This window comes from Ctenopharyngodon idella, chromosome 3 (genome assembly GCF_019924925.1).
Source record: "Ctenopharyngodon idella isolate HZGC_01 chromosome 3, HZGC01, whole genome shotgun sequence".
NCBI lineage: Eukaryota > Metazoa > Chordata > Actinopteri > Cypriniformes > Xenocyprididae > Ctenopharyngodon > Ctenopharyngodon idella.
The window spans coordinates 12,069,493-12,086,995 of record NC_067222.1 but is presented as its reverse complement, the minus strand read 5'-3'; the positions used below and the strand labels follow the sequence as shown (position 1 = coordinate 12,086,995).

The following is a 17,503-nucleotide window of genomic DNA, read 5'->3' as shown; positions in this document are numbered from 1 at the left end:
GAACTTTGCCCAAAGCATCACACTGCCTCTGCCAGCTTGCCTTCTTCCCATAGTGCATCCTGGTGCCATGTGTTCCCCAGATAAGCGATGCACACGCACCCGGCCATCCACGTGATGTAAAAGAAAACGTGAGCAGACCAGGCCACCTTCTTCCATTGCTTCGTGGTCCGGTTCTGATGCTCACGTGGTTCTTTCGGCGGTAGACAGGGGTCAGCATGGGTACCCTGACTGGTCTGTGGCTATGCAGCCCCATACGCAACAAACTGCCATGACCCTGTCGCCGGTTAGAGCCCTTTTGATAGATACTGACCACTGCAGACCGGGAACACCCCACAAGAGCTGCAGTTTTGGAGATGCTCTGACCCAGTCGTCTAGCCATCTCAATTTGTCCTTTTGTCAAACTCGCTCAAATCCTTACGCTTGCCCATTTTTCCTGCTTCTAACACATCAACTTTGAGGACACAATGTTCACTTGCTGCCTAATATGTTCACCCACTAACAGGTGCCGTGATGAAGAGATCATCAGTGTTATTCACTTCACCTGTCAGTGCTCATAATGTTGTGCCTAATCAGTGTATGTCCACTGTGGTTTGTGAACTATTCTTAAGAAACATCAAGAAAAACATCCCTATTCTGATTTCTCAACAATACATGAGCAGATACTGAACCAACATCATGGCAAAAACACTCAACAGTCTGCAAACACATCGACCCCTGGTGGTCACTTCAATAAAAGCCTTGATTATTTTACAATCACAATGTTAAACTGTAATCATGTACGGAAATGAATGAACTTTCATTTTCCATGTACTAAAGAAATGCATGAAACACTAAAATAAATAAATGGTATTAAATAGTTAATATTAATAATCCATGATAAACAAAAGCAAGAAGAAAAACAAAGAGATGAAGTGACAATGGGATTTTGGCAAGCATTTAATATACAAATCATGCTTGAAGGAAGCATTCATAAAATAATTCACTGAGTATTCCTGAAATGTATATACAAAAAGACTCTTCTTCTCTTTACATTTATTGCTTATAAAGCTTACAATTGCATTCATTCATTTAGCAGATGTTTTTATCCAAAACGACTTACAAATGAAAAACACAACATAGCGATTAAACTTAAAGACGAGGAACAATACAAAGTTTCAGTCATGGTCTAGAATAGTACAGGAAAGGGATTTAAGAATTAGTGAAAGCAAGAAGAAGGTTTTATGTCTGTTCTTTTTAAGAGTCAGCACGATGCAGTTACTTTTCTTGATTCTCTTCTCACCAGCCAGTGTTGAGTTTGTTTCCATGTTCTCAATTCTAGAATGTGTATCTGGAGTTAAAAAATATTTAGAGTTACTTCAATATTTATTTCTATGCTGCTGTAATCAAAATAATATAATTATCTTAGGGTCCGTGAAAAAGAACTTCATTATGACACTTGGTGCCTGAACCAAAACATGTTGAAGTTATATAAACTCTCCAGGTCACTTTCTCTGATTATTAATGTCAGTGACGAGCAGACAGTGAAATGTGACAGTATCTACTCACATTATTCTGTCATGTTTTGTGCTGAAATCTCAGAATAATTCGCATATGTCGGCTCCTAAATGTGGAAAAGATTTTGCATGTAAAAAATGTATTTTTTAGATAGGCCACATAAAGGGAAGTGCTCTTGCTCATTTCTCAATCTACAGCTCTTCAGCGGTGGAAGAAACTCACACCAACTGTAAGAACAGCAAACACTCCAGTCACATTCAAATCAAGCCTCATCAAGCAATCATTTAATTAATACTTATAATAATCTACAGTTCAGATGTTCTTCAGAAATAAGGCATGTCTTTATTGTCCATATGCGCTGATGTAAATCACTAATATTATAATACTTACAGAAGGGTCACTTTCCTCTTCTATGTCATCTGGAAAATAGTTGCGAAAGAGCCTTAGTTTTCAGAAGTATTTATGATGAAACATGCAAAAACACAGTAGCTGCTTAATATCAATCACACTGAAATATTTTAAACTGCTCATTTGAGTCATTTTTGTTCTAGTTGACAGAGTCTGGAAGTATTTCAAAAAGAGGAAAAGGATTTTTAATACTCATAAATCACTGATACATCTTTAAAAGTCACACTTTAAGGCCTTCATTCACATTTCTATGATACAACCTGAAAGTGAATTTAAGTATTTGTTATACAATAGTAAGAATTATGAGAACTCACCCACTTTTTTTTTTACGAATCATCCAGATAATAAGAGCAGAAAGAGGAACAGCGAATGCAGCAACAATCACAATCACTGAGAGAGAGACGATAGAGAGACACATTCAGCAGGACTGTATTACTGTTTAACCAAATATATAAAAACATCTACAAATACAATAATAAATGCCACATTTAATAGAATATTTATCCCTATATATAATGAAGTAAATTGATACTTGTGATCATGATTTTATAGAAAGTTCAGTAAGTTTCTGTCAGTTTATTACAGATGTGTTGGTCTTCTGAGCTACTTTTGTCACTTCATAGTTCAGCAGTTATAAAGTGTTTATCTTAAAGGGTTAGTTCACCCAAAAATTATTATTTTTTCATTAATTACTCACCCTCATGTCTTTCCACACCCGTAAGACCTTCGTTCATCTTCAGAACACAAATTAGAATATTTTGGATGAAATCTGAGAGGTATATGACTCCTCCATAGACAGCAATTTAACCACCACTTTCAAGGTCCAGAAACTAAAGACATTGTTAAAACCGTCGATGTGATATTGTTGAATAAAATAGTTATTTTTGTTTTGTTTTTGCGCACAAAAAGTATTCTCGTCTCTTCATAACATTAAGTTTGAACCACTGCAGTCATGTCAACAATTTTAACTATATCTTTAGTACCTTTCTGGACCTTGAAAATGTTGATTATATTGCTGTCTATGGACGAGAATATACCTCTCGGATTTCATTAAAAATATCTTAATTTGTGTTCTGAAGATGAATGAATGTATTACAGGTGTGGAACAACATGAGGGTGAGTAATTAATGACAGAATTTCAATTTTGGGTGAACTAACCCTTTAAAGCTTCCATGTACAAAACAGTTGACCAAACAACAACACAAACACAATATCAGAGTAATATTAATACTGATGTCCTCTCTGATGTAATTTTAACTACAATATCCCCCCCCCCACACACTTGTTAAGGCTGCAAGCTGATTGGTCCCTATCTCTAAACCCTGTCCTCACACCTCACCTAATTGTACTGGACAGTGAGGAAATATTAGGAAATATCTGATGGCTGAATGCCACAATTGACCAATCAGTATCATTGCAGAGAGTTGTTTATATGAGCTGAAACACTAACAGACTACTGTATATCTCATATGTTCATTAAACGACCATGATTTATTGTTTTGTCTAGATGAGAATGATGTCTCTTTGACATTAAAAAAAGAGTTACTTTTCAGCCATTTTAACAACTCTAGAGAGGATTCAGTACATTTAGATACTGATTCTAGAAAACTCCATGAGGATGATGTTCATACACACCTGTAATCAGTACTGTTGCTGTAGTTGATGTTACATCTATTAAAACCAAAAATGAAATACAAAAATCATATTTTAATGCATGATCACAACATCAAGACATTTTTTTTTTTTTTTTTTTACAAATGGAGACTGATTTATTTCAACTGCTGTAGCCCAGATCAGGAGTGTGTGCAGCTGCTGTCCACTCAGAGTTTAAAAGATGGATTTTTTGTTCAGATACGCCATATTTTGGAAAAAGCATTTAATTAATAAACATTCATCTTATGCAGCTCATATCAGTGTTGTCTTCAGATCAGTTACTGGAAATGTTAAGAGCCTCCTGTAGAAATGGATCATGTTTGTTCCATCTCACTGACAAATCTGATTAAAGAGCTACTTTTTGTAGATGATTTTAGGAATTATTAATCATTTTAATACATTTTATTGATTTGATCACTGTTAAGACCCTGAGATATTTTGTGTGTCTGTATCAACTGTCCTTGTGTGTATACTCTCTTTCTCTGTGTGTGTGTGTGTGTGTGTGTGTATAGACATGTTTGTGTTCCAGGTGGGCACTGCCTCTATTAACTTGTGGAAAACTGATTGGTCCTGCCAAATACCTGACCCAAATATAAGGACCGACCCAAACACTCATCCTCTGCCTTCGTGCCTCGCTGACTTTGTGCTTCGTGCCATCGTTCTTCACATTCATTGATTGTTTTTCTTCGCTTTTGTTCGTGTTGTCATTGTTTGATTGAGAAAGAGTGTCATGCCAGAGAGATTGTGAGTGTTTAGTGAAACTATGAGTGTTTGTTAATTGTCATTGTAATTTCTGATTCCCCGGTTTATTAGATCCAAGCATGAAAACGGGTCAGGGGTGAAAAAGGTGAGAAGGATATTACCCCTCTAGGGGGGTCCGGGGGAAGAAAAATGCTCCCCCTGGAAGAAAAATTTAAATATTCCATATTTTAAAGCATCAATCTGATGCATTTTGAGATGCTTTTTTTGCCAACCTGGGGAGAGCTGGAGAAACTTAACTTCAGCCATGAGTCAAAAATTATTATGGCCTCCTTACTAAGCATTATGGATCGAGCGGGAATCTTTATTGGTGTCGATTTTCAGTGTCTTTTTAATGATAGGCTTTACGCATCTGTCAATCATCCCCACTTGCTATTTGGGGGAAGAACCTAGCGCTATGATTGGTCGAACTCTGCTTGTTTTGCTGTTGCTTGATTTGAGGACTGCGCGTGCACAGAGGCGTTACCAGGTTTTTGCGTAGTTTAGAGTGACAAATCGTACCAGCGTACTTTGAAGTCAAAATGCGTATCCGCTACGCAAATTGCGCACAGGTTGGCAGGTCTGCTTATTGATAGAACGGTGGACCACTTTACCTTCTGCCTTGTCAGTCCCCTCACCTCAAAATCTACCTCCTCAAAAACGGTAGCGTTAGCTAATAATTTTCCACCGGAGCTTTAGCTAGCTGGCTAATGTTGCGTTCTCTCCTGCTGTGTTCAATGACTTAATTCATCAAGCTGTAGCTAACGTTAGCTAAGTCTATGTCAACAGAGCTCCTGGATAACTTAACTTAGATATACCAGAAAATATTAAAATTATTGAAACCATCACTCACCAAATTCACTCACCTATTTTGGTTTCAAAAGGTGAGGGTTTTTCATGTATGTAGATCATTGCCCGTTTGACTACGACTTGGATACCGAATCTGATTTGTTTGCCATAAGACTCTGTAAATACTGTGTAAATATTTTTGTTTATACTTTTTGCCAAATTAAGGGATGTAGGGGGTTTGACGCCAACGATTTTTGATAATAAGTTAAAGTTTGACCAAAATTCTGATGCAACTATTAAAAAGTCACGCCAGAGATTGTTTGTGCTGAGAAATTCTTTCAATTTACAGAGAGGTATCCTCAGGTCATTTTACAATTCATTTGTTGAAAGTATCTTGTCTTTTTCTTTTATTTGTTGGTTTTCATCACTGTCAAAAATCGTTTGCAAGGTATTGTTAATATGTGCTCAAAAATTATGGGAGTTCCCTTACGAAGTCTTACATCTTACTATGATGACTACAGCAAGTGTTGAGGATGGCAACACGCCACGTTTAAGGACAATTAGATGTTCTACAAATCACTATACATTTGCTTTTGTGCGTGAAGCAACTCGTTTATGTAACAAATTTGGTTAATTTATTTGTTTTTATTTATTCATTTATTTTTATGTATTTTGTGTATTTGAATGTATTGTATTTATTTATTTAAGCACTTTCCAGGCTACTCTGTAGCTCCAAAGTGCTGTACATTGTAAGCAAAATCAATAATTAAAATATAATAAATCAAACAAACCACACAACAAAAACACATCATCATCAATAATAGTCATCGTCAATAATAAATACTCCTGTGTGAAGTTAAAACACCAGAGAGAGCAAATGTAATTTTAAACAGCTCTTGAAGATACCTAGTGTAGGGGACGATCTAACCTCGAAGGGAAGCTTATTCCATAGTCTTGGACCAGCGACAGCAAAAGCGCGGTCTCCCGGAGATTTAAGATGTACTCTTGGAATCACTAATAAAAGTTTATTTGAAGATCTCCGGTTTCTTGGAGCTCTCTCAAGATCCGACAAGAATATTTTTGGTGTGCCAAAAAAAACAAAATAACAAATTATTTAGTGATGGCCGATTTCAAAACACTGCTTCAGGAAGATTCGGAGCGTTATGAATCAGCGTGTCAAATCCACAGCTCAGAGCGCCAAAGTCATGTGATTTCAGCAGTTTGGCGGTTTGACACGCGATCCGAATCATGATTCGACATGCTGATTCATAACGCTCCGAATCTTCCTGAAGCAGTGTTTTGAAATCAGCCATCACTCTCGTCGCTTTATAATATTAATATTGAACCACTGTACTCACATGAACTGATTTAAATATATTTTTAGTACATTAATGGATCTTGAAAGAGGAAATGTCATTGCTCCCTATGCAGGCCTCACTGAACCATCGGATTTAAACAAAAATATCTTAATTTGTGTTCCGAAGATCAATGAAGGTCTTACGGGTGTGGAACGCCATGAGGGTGAGTAATTAATGACATTATTTTCATTTTTGGGTGAACTAACCCTTTAAACGTATCAGTTTAGGACACAGATTTAAATCAGACATGACAAATAAGAAACACCATGGCATCAATTTAAATGTATGCCAGACAGTGGCAGTTCTACATTGAATTACACCCTGGGCAAGGTTTTTTTTTTAACTGCTTGTGCCGCCCCCCATGTATCATGAAAAAATGCCTCCCTGGGCGGCATTTTCTGCCAAAAACCGCTACTGATGCCAGAAGTACTTTTAAAATTAATAATTAAAAATAAGACTATAATTAAGAATAAGACTAATAAGACACAAACTATCGATTAACAGTTACAGTTACAGTATATATGATAGTTACAGTATGACTGTCTTAAACAAGTTTTCATAAAAAAAATTCCCTATGGAGAAAATGAAATACTATAAAAAAAATTGTTTTAGTTATGATTTTTTCCCCATTTGGTTAAGTCTAGTTAGTTTTGTATCAAATACAATGTGATTTTCGTTGATCGAGATCTGGCAGCAGCTCATTTTTCCTCTTGGGCGAGCGATCGGCTCATAGCTTATCCTGCCATGTAATCCGCCATAGACCAGCAAACCAATGAGAACGCGGGACAATGATGACGTTCCATAGCAAAAGCGCGAAGGCACAAAAGCTTCTGTAGATCAGCTTACCCGAAAGTCTCCTAACTGGAAGATTTAAAGAAAATTACCGTCGTTCATCTGTAGGCTACAGCAAAATAAAGTATGTCATAGCAATAAACACAATTAAACCGGACCAAATATAACCATTTAGCCATTAAAAACATCAGACAGTCAAATCTCGTGGTCTCGCGAATTCAGCCGCTTCGCTTCTGAAATGCTTCTGGTGTGAGTTGACACTGCGTAGAGGACAGAACAAAACCTTGCCGGAGCCTTAACGTGCCGCCGACGCGTGCAGTGTAAACGAGGCTTCACACTGCACGCATGTGCGGTGCATTACGGCTGCGATGCGGCAACCGGAGCTGATACACGGCCACTCTAGTCAATGCTCGTGTTTACGCCAGCCGCGCCGCGGTGCGTTTTAGAAGCGTCCCAGAAGCGTCTCGCCGCGCCGCTTCACTAAAGATAGGCGCCTCGCCTATTTTTGACGGACGCCGTGTCCAAGACGCGCAGCTCAAATACAAAATAAAGTGAAAATAATCACCCTGTGTAAACTCCCGCTCATATTTCACATCACTAGGAGGCCAGAAACTGAAGACAAGAGATTCAAAGTTGAAAAACTTGAAACTTTTTTGTTCTTGTCATCCATAACTGGACTTTTAAGTGTATTAACTTCATCTGTAGGCTGCAGCAAAATAAAGTATGGCATAGCAATAAACACAATTAAACCGGACAAAATATAACCATTTAGCCATTAAAAACACGAAAAAATCAAGGAAAAAACATCAGACAGGCAAATCTTGTGGTCTCGCGAATCCAGCCACTTCGCTTCTGAATTGCTTCTGGTGTGAGTTGTCACCACGCAGACGACGGAACAAAACCTTGCCGGAGCCGTAACGCGGCGCAGACGCGTGCAGTGTAAACGAGGCTTAAACGAGGCTTCATCAAGGCTTCACATCTCATTGCATTCCAGAAATCAACAGATTTGTCTGTGATTGGCCACACTGCTCAACGCTGCAAAATACGTTATTGGAAACATCTCGGTTACGTATGTAACCTTAGTTCCCTGAATAGAGAACGAGACGCTGTGTCAAGCGCTTTGGGAACACCTCTGCGTGATTGCATCGTGAAGCACACATGAAATCAGTCCAATAGAGTGATGGAACGTCATAGGCGGGTGACGTCACTGACCAGGAAACTATAAAGCCTACCCGAAAACGCATTCATTCAGCTTCTGAAACCTAAAGCAAGGCACTTACGGGCATGCCGGCAGTATGGCAGGGCGATGTAGCGTCTCGTTCCCTATTCAGGGAACTAAGGTTACATATGTAACCGAGACGTTTCCTTTCAAGGGAACTCGCGCTGCGTCAAGCGCTTTGGGAACGAAATGCCCACGTCACCATACGAGCAAGTGACCGTCCATGTGAAGTCAGAGCACACACTAGGACGATAGCACCTGCGCCCCTGGAGTGGAGTCGATGTCTAGCTCGTAGAGCCTCACAAAAGTATGCGGTGAGGACCAGCCTGCCGCATCACAAACTTCTTGAAGAGATACTCCTGACAATAAAGCCATATTCCTGGTCGAGTGAGCCCGGACAGCCAAAGGTGAAGGCTGACCGACCGACTCGTAAGCAAGTGAGATGGCCTCAACCACCCACTTGCTCATTCTCTGCTTAGATGCAGGGTGACCTTTCCTAGGTGACCCGAAACAGACAAACAACTGGTCAGATTTTCTCCACAGGGCAGCTCTGTGGACATAGGCATCTAAAGCCCTGACAGGGCACAGCAGATTAAGCTTCTCCTGGTCTGACGTCCGAAAGGGAGGAGGACAGAAGGCCTGCAGCATGATTAGTGAGGACCTTATGAATACATCCCGGTCTCGGATGCAAGAAAGCTTGAACCATGCCGGGTGCAAATTCCAAGCATGAGGGAGAGACCGAAAGGGCTTGAATGTCTCCAAATCTCTTGAGAGACGAGATAGCAAGAAGAAACACAGTTTTTAGTGTGAGAAACTTCTCATGGACTTCTTCGATAGGCTTGAAGGGGGCCAGAGAAAGGCCTTGTAATACAACGGCCAGATCCCAAGCCGGTACCCTCGTGCGAACCGCAGGTCTAAGTCTCAAAGTGCCACGAAGGAAACGAGTAATAAGCGGGTGTCTCCCCAAAGATACACCACTCAAAGGAGCGTGGTAAGCAGCTAAGGCCGCCACTTAAACCTTTATTGTGGAGGGGGATAGCCCTGTTGAAAATCTTTCCTGCAGGAACTCCAGCACCACGCCAACGGGGCAGTTAACTGGGTCCCACTGCTGATTTTCACACCAGGAAGTGAATAATTTCCAGTTCAAGGCGTAGAGTTTCCTCATGGAGGGAGCTCTGGATTGGAGGATGGTCTCAACAACCTCAGTTGAGAGACCTGAACTTATGAGCTGGGCCCCCTCAGAGGCCAAGCCCAAAGTTTCCTTCCTGATCGGAATTTCCATTGGAGAGCCGTCTAGCAAGGACATCAGGTCCGAGAACCATACTCGGGCCGGCCAAAACGGGGCTACTAATAACAGACGGACCCCATCCTGGCGAACTCTCCCCAGAACTCCCGGGAGCAGCGCAATCGGGGGAAATGCATACAGCCTCGGCCACAGCTGTACCATAGCATCCAGCCCCAGAGGTGAGCAGTGAGTCGTCTCTTGAGACGCAAACAGATCCACTTCGGCTCTGCCGAAGTTCTCCCATAGGAGCTTCACCACCTCGGGGTGAAGTCTCCATTCCCCGGGCCTCAGCCCCTGCCTCGACAGGATGTCTGCTCCCACATTGAGATACCCTGGGATATAAACTGCCTTGACCGAGAGCAGTTTCCCCTGGGCCCACAGGAGGATCTGATGAGCCAGTTTGTATAACGGGCGCGACCTCAAACCCCCCCTTATTTATATATGAGACCACCGACATGTTGTCTGAGCGAACTAGCACATGATGGTCCCTGAGGTCTGGAAGGAAGTGCTTCAGGGCCTGAAACACTGCCAACATCTCCAGGTGATTTATGTGCCAGGAGAGATGATGGTCCTGCCATAGACCTCGAGCAGAGCGACCACTCATGATCGCCCTCCAGCCTGTGAGGGACGTGTCTGTCGTTGGGAGCTCTCGGTCATCGCGTCACACTAACACAGGTCCCTGGGACAGAAACCAAGATTGTTTCCATATGACTAGGGCACAAAGGCATCGCCGCATGACCCTGATCACACGAAAAGGATTCCCCCTCGGTGAGAACCCCTTGGTTTTGAGCCACCACTGCAATGGTCTCATGTTCAGCAGGCCAAAAGGTATCACGTTGGATGCTGCTGCCATCAGACCTAACAGTCTCTGAAACTGTTTGACAGTGAGTGACTGGCCTAGCTTTATGTCTGTAACAGCTGATAGAATCAATGCTAAGCGAGCAGGCGATAGACGAGCACGCATGACATTCAAATCCCATACCACGCCTAGATAAGTGGTTCTCTGAGCAGGAGAAAGCACACTTTTCTTCGCGTTTAGCCTCAACCCCAACCTTTTCATGTGGGCGAGAACAACATCTCGATGTTTAACTGCCATCTGCTCTGATTGAGCCAGAATCAACCAATCATCTATGTAGTTCAGGATGCGGTTGCCCTGCATTCGCAAGGGCGTCAGTGCCGCGTCTACACACTTGGTGAAGGTGCGGGGTGACAGTGCTAGGCCGAAGGGAAGAACCCAATATTGGTATGCTTCGCCCCTGAAAGCAAACCTCAGGAACTTCCTGTGTTGTGGGAGGATTGATACATGGAAGTATGCGTCTTTTAGATCTATCGTGACAAACCAGTCCTCGGACCTGATTTGTGACACGATGTGTTTGATAGTGAGCATCTTGAACTTGAGCTTCGCTACTGTTCGATTTAGCTGACGTAGATCTAAAATCGGACGCAACCCCCCATCTTTTTTTGGAACAATGAAGTAGCGGCTGTAAAATCCTGACTCCCTGCTGGGAGGAGGGACCCTTTTGCAGCAGAGTCTCTACTTCCTGTGCCAACACCAGAGCCTGCTCTGGGCCCACCACTGTAGGCAGAACCCCGCTGAAACGGGGTGGGCGTGTTCTGAACTGAATGGCATACCCCTTTTCTATCGTGTGCAGGACCCACTGAGATACGTTTGACAGACATTTCCATTCTGTTCGAAAATCTACTAAGGGAATCAGCCTCTCGAGACTGGCCTCTGGTGTAATATGGGCAGCCAGCACAGTGCCCTGAAGCGGCGCCCCGGCAGGGAACGACTGACTTGGCTGCACCAGAGAGCGAACTACTGCGCCCCGACATTGCGACGGGGTTGGCAGAGCGCCCCCCCCTGAGGGCATCGAAGGCAGGCGGGCACCGTTGGAAGAGGTGAACACCGTCTGGCTTCGGAGGGGACCACCCTTAGGATCCTGACATCTCTGCCGTCTTTTCTTATGCCATATTTCTTAGACGAAGCCCTCTTAGCGGCAATGACGGTCCTCAGATCGACCTTGCCCTTCGAGGACTTCGCCTGCGAGCATTGCCCTGTCTCCCTCTGAGGGAACAACTCATTATTGGCTCAGACACCTCAAGAGGGTGTGACATCTTCACTTTAAAATCACTGATCACAAGATCACAGGCTCACTTTTCCTGTACTGAAAAATGCTGATGTGAAAAATGCTGATGCTAGAAGCTTCTAAGGGACCTCAAGCTTGTGCCAGGCTTCGGCCAAGACCTTCCATTCACCAAATATCCTCTGAATCCAACTGGTTCTCTTTCATCAAGACAACATCAGCAAAGATTCATAATTACGAGAGCATGTGAAGGCAGCATAAAAGGGTTATTAAGTTCTGAAGAATGTGCTTAAATGTAATGTGAAGAATGTGCTTAAATTATTATTTATGTATTATTTATTGATCAAGTAATTTAAAGTAAAAAATCTCCATAAATGCATTAAAAATAGGAAAAAAATATTATCAAAGTGAAGTGATATAGGTTTTCTGGACAAAAAATAAACAAACAAATAAATAAAAATAAGAGTATAATTATAGGGCTTCGGATCATTTTGGCCTGTAAGGGACTTTTTTGTTAGTTATAGGAGGAGAGAATGAGGGTTAAGTCATGCAATACAAACACATAGTCTTCTAAAACAGAGTTAGCAAAGTTAGTTTCTTACCTGAATTCTTGCCAGTGTATCTGGCTGAGGTCTTAAGTTGATTTCTGAGAGTAAGCTGACATCTCCACTCTCTGTTGTCATCTTCATTCAGGAGTGTTGTAGTCAGAGTGATGATACAGCGATCTGGAGCTGATATCTGATATCTGGAGTCTGTCTTCAGATCAACACCAGCCTGATTCACCCACAACAGATCAATTCCTTCAGAACAGACCCAATTATCACAGGAGACTGAATACAACTGACAGGAGAGAGTCACAGAGCGGCCTGGACTGATCTCAGTCTGTGAGGATGATGATGAGGATGGAGAGACTGAAATAAAAAATAAAACACAAATCACAGACTCTTTAATCATCATGGAAGCTTAAACCAAGAATTTGCCCTTTTTAAATTGACCACATAATCATAAAATTACCATGAACAACATGCAGATAAACACGTGTATCAGTTCCTTGTTGTTCATTCACACATTTTTGACAGGTGTAAAATCCATAATCATCTTTTTTGACGTTCTTGATGTTCAGAGAGCAGTCAGACCCCAGACTCAGTCTCTCATTTCTCTCTGTGTCTTTCTTCTTTTTCCCTAAAGTAATAATTTCAACTATCCACGAATGTCTGAATCTGTTATAGTAGATCCATGTAGTTGAGTTGCAGTTGGAAAGAGCATTATTACAGGACAGACGGACATTTTCACCAGAACTTACGAACACATCAGTCACTTCTTCTCCAATCGTACCTGAAACACAAGTACATTTGAATGATCATTATGATATGATAAACACAGTCTTCTGAAACAGAGTTAGGAGAAGTAATTTCTCACTTGAATTATTGCCAGTGTATCTGGCTGAGGTCTTGAGTTGATTTCTGAGAGTAAGCTGACATCTCCACTCTCTGTTGTCATCTTCATTCAGAAGTGTTGTAGTCAGAGTGATGATACAGCGATCTGATGATATCTGATATCTGGAGTCTGTCTTCAGATCAGCACCAGACTTATTCACCCACGACAGATGAAGTCCTTCAGAACAGACCCAATCATCACAGGAGACTGAATACAACTGACAGGAGAGAGTCACAGAGCGGCTTGGACTGATCTCAGTCTGTGAGGATGATGATGATGATGGTGATGATGATGATGAAGAGACTGAAACAAAAAATAAAAAATAAATCACCTCTCTTTAATCATCATGGGAGCTTAAACCAAGAATTTGCCCTTTTTAAATTGACCACATAATCATAAATTACCATGAAGAACATGCAGAAAAACACGTGCATCAGGTCCTTGTTGTTTGCCATTCACATATTGTTGGCAGATGTAAGATCCAGAATCTTCTTTTGTGACATTCTTGATATTCAGAGAGCAGTCAGACCCCAGACTCAGTCTCTCAAGTCTCTCTGTGTCTTTCTTCTTTTTCCCTAAAGTAATCATTTTAACTATCCATGAATGTCTGAATCTGCTATGGATCCATGTAGTTGATTTGCAGTCAGAAAGAGCATTATTACAGGGCAGACGGACATTTTCACCAGAACTGATGAACACATCAGTCACTTCTTCTCCAGTTGTACCTGAAACACAAGTACATTTGAATGATCATTATGATATATATTAACAAATGAAAACAAAACATACCAGCATAAAAAACAGATGATTCAAATCATAGTCTATTTCTTTACCTGTGAGAAGTGAAGAGAGAACGATCAGTCCCAGCAGACACAGATCACACTTATCAGCCATTTTCTGTTTATAAGTCTCTCTTTTCTTTATATAGTTTAAGCACCTACTGTGGATGTTAACTTCCTCTAATCTGATAGACTGCGTGTTTAAATCCAGCTATAGTTGCTATTTAGTAACACTATACCACAGTGAAGTGTTGCTTTACATCTGAGTGAAACATGTTCTTCATTATGAGAAGTGCATATTGTTAACCACACTGGCTCAACCCATATTTGGTCTGAAAACCGTTTATGGGCTCTTTTGCACACGAGAGCATTACTATTAGTTTCACTTCTTTCTTTTAGCACTTCCCTGCATGCCATTAAATTCTAGAAATAAAATCATAAAATATTTATTGATGAAATTTGTTTGTTAATGAAAAGGTAGCCACTATCCGTGACTCACTTGTAGAAAATGAATTCAACATCCAGCTTGGTCAAACAAAAAGCATTTGCACACACTACATGAGCGTCTCTAAAAAAAGAGGGAGTGTTTCTACACATTGTTTATAATGTGCTGCTTTACTCTCTCCAGTCCTCAGAAAATATATCAGATCCAGAGTCCTTTATTAACACTACAAACACCAAATGATTGTACGTTTTTCCTTTGACCAGTGAATTTTACAGTGGCATGAGCCGTTCTGACAGTAATAATTCTCGTCAGTTGGATTTATGCACTGTGACACAGGCTGTGCTGTTTAAAGCACTTCAGAGATGCTTTAAAATGCGACTATTTTGAATTTATTTTGCTGCAAAATGCTATATTTTATGAACGCCTTGGTGTTTCATTATGAAAATCTGTATGTGTCATTGGCACCATGCCCTGAAGATACTTAAGATGTTTCCACCTTGTGATCTAATACTAATACTAGATCTAATACTGACACATTGAATCGATATTGATGGTGTTGAAATTCTGCAGAAGAGTGATGACATCTCAGATCGTCATTTGTGTTTACTACATTTAGCCAAGGTTGCAAAACCAACTTTCGTGCATCTGGAAGAAAACAAAACTAGAAGATTTTTACATTTTGTGGAAAGAAAGCATTTCTGTGTACAGAAAGGCCTTAAAAACTGCTAGATCTGCTTATTTTTAGACTCTCAGAAGAAAACAAACACAACCCTAAGTATTTATTTGATACAGTGGCTAAAATAATGAGAAACAGAGCTTCAACTTATGATGTTTCCAAACAGCACAGCAGTAATGACTTTATGAACTTCTTTACTTGCAAGATTGATAATATTAGAGAAAAAATTATAACCATGCAACCCGTCTACTACATTGTACGCTGCATTGTAGTGTCCCTGAGAAAAAATTCAATTCATTCACTGCTTTAGGAGAGGAAGAATTGTCTAAACTTGTTAAATCATCCATTTAAACCATTATTAGAGTTACAAATGATTTGCTCTTATCAGATTGTGGTTGTATCTCACTATTAGTGTTATTGGATCTTAGTGCTGCATTTCAACCACAACATTCTTTTGAACAGACTCAAAAATTATGTTGGCATTAGTGGAATTGCATTGGCATGGTTCAAAATCATACTTATCTGACCAGGTCATAAGAGATTGTATCGATCACAAGTTCAGTATGTAGTACCGCAAGGCTCAGTATTAGGACCATTGCTTTTCACTCTGTACGTGCTACCGTTGGGAGATATCATTAGGAAGCATGGCATTAGTTTTTACTGCTGATAAACAAAACTGGATGACTAGTAATTTCCTACTTCTAAATTAAATTTGAATTGTCCTGTGTTCATAAATGTGGTGGCTGTGAAGACAGGACCCTGGTTGGCTGAACTTGCTCTCGGACGTGTTTTTCGAACCAGCATACCTCGAGTAAGCAAGGTTTGGGTTAATAAACCAAGAGTTCAGGGTATATGTGACGGTAAGTTAACTTTGCTTTCTGGAATACACCCCTGGTCTACACATCTACTGTCATTGGAAAAGCACAACATCTTTATTTTTTGAGAAGATTAAGGAAAGCAAGATTGCCTCAGAAATGTATTGTTAACTTTTACCGATGTGGAGAGTGTACTAACATATTGCACCACATCCTGGTACAGTAATTGTACAAGAGAGGAACAGAGGGCTCTGCAACAATTTACCAAAATGGCAAAAAATATTATTGGCACACAGTTTCCATCAGTTGAGGACATTTATCTGTCCAGATGTCGGAGCAGAACTAGCAAAATTATTAGAGATCCCTTTCACCCTGCACACTACCTTTTTGATTTCCTCCCTTCGGGTAGGAGATACAGGACAATTTACTCTCATACCAAAAGACTGAAAAGATAGCTTTTTTGCTAGAGCTGTACAACTATTGAACACTTCCTGACTGGTTCCTGTATATAAATGTATATAAGTTATATTTGTAATTGCGCTACTCACTTTAAACAATATTTTTTACATACTTTTAAACTATACTGACATTTTTATATTTATTGTGCTTTGTGTTGCCTTTTTTATTTTTAATGTTGTTGTTTTACGTATATGTTTGAGAACGTGGGATATCAACATATTTTGTTGTCTTGCACAGCAATAAAATGACAATAAAGACTTTAACTTAACTTTTAATATAAAAAGTCAACCTAACTGACTAACAGAATCAACACTGAACTTACTTAAGCTGGAAAATGACACTGTTTTCTTCTAGAGCTGCTGTACAGCACAAACAAACTTTGTTATTTTCCTGTTATCACTGTAAAGCTGCTTTGAAACAATCTACATGGTAAAAAGCACATTATAAATAAAGGTGACTTGTGGTCAAAAAAATATAATGACATTTAAATAAAAATAATATCTTTTTACCTGTTAGCTTTCCTCTGTACCACTCAAGGTACACATACCTTCAAAAGAGACCTTAGGAATGTTAAGGGGTTAATTTTTCCTATCGTCATGAAACTGGTCTTGATAGATTTTTTGAGTCATACCAAGAACAGTGATGCCAATAATGTCATAGTCTGTTGAACTTGCTGTCAACACTAATGGTTGTTTTTTGTCTCTTTGTGTTGTGATTTGATTTCTAGTATTTTCAGAAGCATGTTACTGCTGGCTGTAAAAACTCTGTCAGTTTGACCGCACTGGTTTAACCCACACAGAACTATGATCATCTCTGTAACCACGGATGTCTGTGAATTTTCACACATTTAGATAACAGTTCCTCTTCTTTATTCAAGTGGGTTTTTACAACTGAATTTCACAACTTTTTCCTTTTGTATAAATGTCTGCTATAGTTGCTGCAAAACATTTACAAATTCACTGTTAGTTTTATTGGTGCAATGTATCTGAAGTGTTTATTTAAATAATTTTATGATTGGAATACGCGCAAACACGCACTGCTTCATAAGTGGACAGAACTATGTGTAAGCAGC

At 40.2% G+C, this 17,503-nt stretch overlaps 1 protein-coding gene across 2 annotated transcripts; it reads right to left on the bottom strand.

Moving 5' to 3' along the window:
• Positions 1-918: 918 nt before the first annotated feature.
• On the bottom strand, positions 919-14,301 carry LOC127509928 (uncharacterized). 2 transcript variants are annotated; one of them, XM_051889299.1, is made up of 10 exons: positions 14,091-14,301; positions 13,662-13,982; positions 13,240-13,560; positions 12,835-13,155; positions 12,423-12,731; positions 3,538-3,573; positions 2,217-2,292; positions 1,885-1,913; positions 1,546-1,600; positions 919-1,327 (listed from the first exon to the last, which is right to left on the bottom strand). In XM_051889299.1, the coding sequence occupies exons 1-8, from the start codon at positions 14,149-14,151 to the stop codon at positions 1,910-1,912; spliced, it is 1,449 nt and encodes a 482-aa protein (XP_051745259.1). In that variant the 5' UTR covers positions 14,152-14,301; the 3' UTR covers positions 919-1,327; positions 1,546-1,600; positions 1,885-1,909. The 2 variants fall into 2 exon arrangements, with proteins under 2 accessions (XP_051745259.1, XP_051745258.1); XM_051889298.1 differs by having other exon boundaries at positions 2,221-2,292.
• Between the last annotated feature and the right edge of the window lie 3,202 nt (positions 14,302-17,503).

Coding starts and splice junctions, on each gene's coding strand:
- LOC127509928 (XM_051889298.1), bottom strand. CDS start 14,151: ATGGCTGATAAGTGTGATCTGTGTCTGCTGGGACTGATCGTTCTCTCT. Junction 13,983..14,090: donor TCTCTCTTCACTTCTCACAG/GTAAAGAAATAG, acceptor CTTGTGTTTCAG/GTACAACTGGAGAAGAAGTG. Junction 1,914..2,220: donor GATGATTCGTAAAAAAAAAA/GTGGGTGAGTTC, acceptor ACTATTTTCCAG/ATGACATAGAAGAGGAAAGT.